Source organism: Clupea harengus, chromosome 8 (genome assembly GCF_900700415.2).
Source record: "Clupea harengus chromosome 8, Ch_v2.0.2, whole genome shotgun sequence".
NCBI lineage: Eukaryota > Metazoa > Chordata > Actinopteri > Clupeiformes > Clupeidae > Clupea > Clupea harengus.
The window spans coordinates 11419762-11423217 of record NC_045159.1 but is presented as its reverse complement, the minus strand read 5'-3'; the positions used below and the strand labels follow the sequence as shown (position 1 = coordinate 11423217).

The window sequence follows — 3456 nt, the reverse complement described above, 5'->3', positions numbered from 1 at the left end:
CTATTTCTCACTGTTAAAATACACCTACCATTACAATTATAGATCACACATTTCTTTGCAAGTGGCCAAACTTATGAAATCGGCAGAGGTTCAAATACTTATTTTCCCCACTGTATATTCATTCTGTCATCGTCTAAATTCCTGGTGATCAGAGTGTGGGGTACTTTGTGCAATTTCACTGTTGTTGAAGGGTAAATAGAATATAATGCTAGGTAAAGGAAATACATTGCTAAATAAAAATGCTAGAACTAGATAAGCTCAAGTCTTGTGTTTATGTCTTTGAGATGGGAAAAGTACATGTGGACAGATATTGCAATAGATCGTTATCTATAATCATATATAGCTGCAGTTAACTTTGAAAGGATAATAACGGTGTTGGTTGAATGTATATAATCCCAGCACAGACGACACTGAGCATTACTGAAAAGCAGAACAACTGAAGCATTTTTCCTTTGCAGTTCAATGCTCTCTATTATATCACAGGCAGCCAGAGAACTTGATCTCTGCCCAGCACTTGTGTTGAAAAATAAAGTATATCTTTCTGAAATTCATTTACAACCGATTTTTTATGGAAAACGTCATGAGGTCAAGGAAAGATGTGAAGGAGAATTCATAAGGACTGAGGTGCTAAGAGAATCTGACTGGAAATGTTCTATATCTGTCCAATATTGACCCAGTGCTTATTATGGATTATAAGATTATGGGTAGATTTCAACTCAGCATTTTTTAGAGTCTAGTTACCATGGTGAGTGCTCTATGACACTTTTGGGTAAGGCACTCCTGATGGGTGCCACCATGAGTGGCTGCTGAGGCCTTCAGCTGTGTGGGATGCCTCTTATTGAGACCATGACTGGTGTCACACCAAGACGACTTAGTCGGTTTTCCCATGGCCTGCTGTTCAGTACCTAAGACCATCTTGTCATGGCATAAGCAAAATGAACTGAATCAATTCGGCATAATACTCTATTTTATATGTTTGAAATCACATGAAAAATCAATGTGTCGTGCTACTGCCCTCTACCTGTTTAAAATGGATGCACTATTATTTCTGTTTTTGCACGGTCTATTTCCTCACTGGAATTGACAGTTTATCTTTCCTCATTTACTTGGATACAGACTAAAAAAAACTTGTGATTAGGAAGCTACACCACTGGTCAGATTGGTCATTTAAAAAATGATTAATTACCTCACTGCTAAATACTTTCATCCACTTCAGCAACCACACACAATGAAACACTTGCAAGATTGTAAATCAAGTAAAGTTTTATTAAACTATCTTTACATTAGAGTGCAATCATGAATTTACCTCTACTTATAAAACAGCTGTTATATATGGTAATTTATCATAAATCTTTGCAACTAGGAGGGAGTTCTCATATATCCCTTTCAAAGAGCCTGAACTGACTTGTACATGGACCTTGTCTTGGGCCAAGTCATTTTTTAATTTACATGACTATTGGTGTATACACTGTGGAAACAAATGATCTAAACACATAGAATAACATGTCAGCTTCAAGTATGATGAAAAACTATTTGATATCAGGCTGTACATTGAAATAAGAGGAACCTTGATGTAATATTGTAAGGCTGATGATATGCTTAGTTGATACTTTAAACCATGGGTAAAACAATGCATATATTATTGGGTTCACGCAGGAGTTCATATACATAACCCATACGAGAGCGGTCACTAGAAAAGACAAAGATTCAGTACCATGTGCAGGAATGCTTAAATAAAATGGAATATAGCAAAGCAAATAAACTGTAACAAGTATCCCTATGGTTTTTGCAGCTTTACTGCTAGATCTCTTAGTCATTCTGTCTTTTTTAGCAGCCTTTACTCTTTCTGTGACAGAGCTGATTGCCTGTGCCTGATACTTAGCTGTACAGAATATTTTCAGGTTTAAACCTATTACAGTGGAACAAGGCGCGATGAATGACACAATAATATCACAAACAAACCATGGGAAACTGACTGTGAGCAGACACTCCCCGTGGCATACTCTGTGCGGCTCCCTTTGAGTAAGGTGGTCATACAAGAAGAAGAAAATATACAATAGACAACAAGACCAGCTAAGAACAACAATTAGTGCTGCCTTGTTGTGTGTGACATTCAAAGGGTACCTCAAAGGGTCACTGACAGCAATGAATTTATCAATGGAAATTAAGACTAAGCTGCAGAGAGATGCTGACAGAGCCACTGCCGAAATGAGTGGAAATATGTTACACAATGTGTCCCCAAAATACCAGCATGTTTCAATTAACCGAGACCCTTCCATAGGCATGACAATCAGTCCAATCAATAAATCAGCCACAGCCAGAGAGAGGATGAGCAGGTTGGTTGGAGTGTGAAGCTGCTTGAAGTGAGAGATGGAGATAATCACCAGCAGATTAAGAAACACAGTTGAGATAGATACTGACAACAGAAATATGTACATGATAATGTATAATGCCTTTGACCTGGCAAACCTTGTACATGAAGAGTTCAAAAGTGGATAGCAGTAATTAGCTCTCAAATGTTCTTCCATTGCAGTGTATGCCAGAGTGAATGAAGTTCCTCTCCCTGACGATGAAGTTGACGCAGCTCTGCAGTGCATCAAACGTTTCTAGTGACTATTCCAAACACTGCCCTTGTATTTATGTGTTGGGGACCAATGAAAACGTTATCTCCGGGACCTCATGGGCATTGCCCTCTGTTAGAAATAGCACTGGGAAATAGAGTGTACCGGTTGGCCTACCCAAAATGAACACAAGTTGTAACCATACAGTTTAAAATATTAAGGCATTGTTTGTTTTCTGGCCCTTGAGGACTTTAGATCTCCATCTGTATCTTATTTTGGTGTGTTGAGTCTGCGTAGAATCCCACTCCATGGACTTTCTGTGATGCAGTTATTTATTTCAAAAGTTTTGTGTTGTAGTTTTTTAACCAAATGCTTCCGTATTGTTTTTTTCCTTGAGCCCATGTCTTTAGTTTCTGTTCCTGGTCTGTTCATTAAAGTCACATAGAATTATTTGCCCTGGGCCCTGCTGGACCGCACCATGTTCCGGTTAAGATGATAGACCTCATTCTTGATTATTAGAACCCATACTGGCCTGGTCTGTCCTGTCCATATGTAACAAAGAAAGACAAATGTGCCAGTATATGGAATACATGGATCAGTATAGGCACGGTTCACTGTATCCCATGTAATACATTAATTATAAATAAAAAAGCACCTGGATATACCGATATATACAATATAATATTATTAAGTATTTTGTATTCAGTGACATATCTAACTTCCTAGTTTGGCATTCAATTATTGGGATGGTATGTTGAACGTCCCAAGAACGTCTCAAACACACCCGATGAAAACAGGCCAGAGAGGCAGTCAAGAGCACCTGATGAACCCCTCACCTGGGGGAGCAGTACAAGCATGCCTCCTCCTGGCCATTTTTCAAAAGGTCCTTGAGTAA

The 3456-nt window shown here is 38.6% G+C and overlaps 1 protein-coding gene across 1 annotated transcript; it reads right to left on the bottom strand.

Moving 5' to 3' along the window:
- Window positions 1-1430: 1430 nt before the first annotated feature.
- Window positions 1431-3157, bottom strand: LOC105901012 (trace amine-associated receptor 13c-like). The gene has a single exon (XM_012828408.3). It carries the CDS (start codon window positions 2595-2597, stop codon window positions 1530-1532), a length of 1068 nt encoding a protein of 355 aa, XP_012683862.2. The 5' UTR covers window positions 2598-3157; the 3' UTR covers window positions 1431-1529.
- Between the last annotated feature and the right edge of the window lie 299 nt (window positions 3158-3456).

Coding starts and splice junctions, on each gene's coding strand:
- LOC105901012 (XM_012828408.3), bottom strand. CDS start 2,597: ATGCACTGCAGAGCTGCGTCAACTTCATCGTCAGGGAGAGGAACTTCA.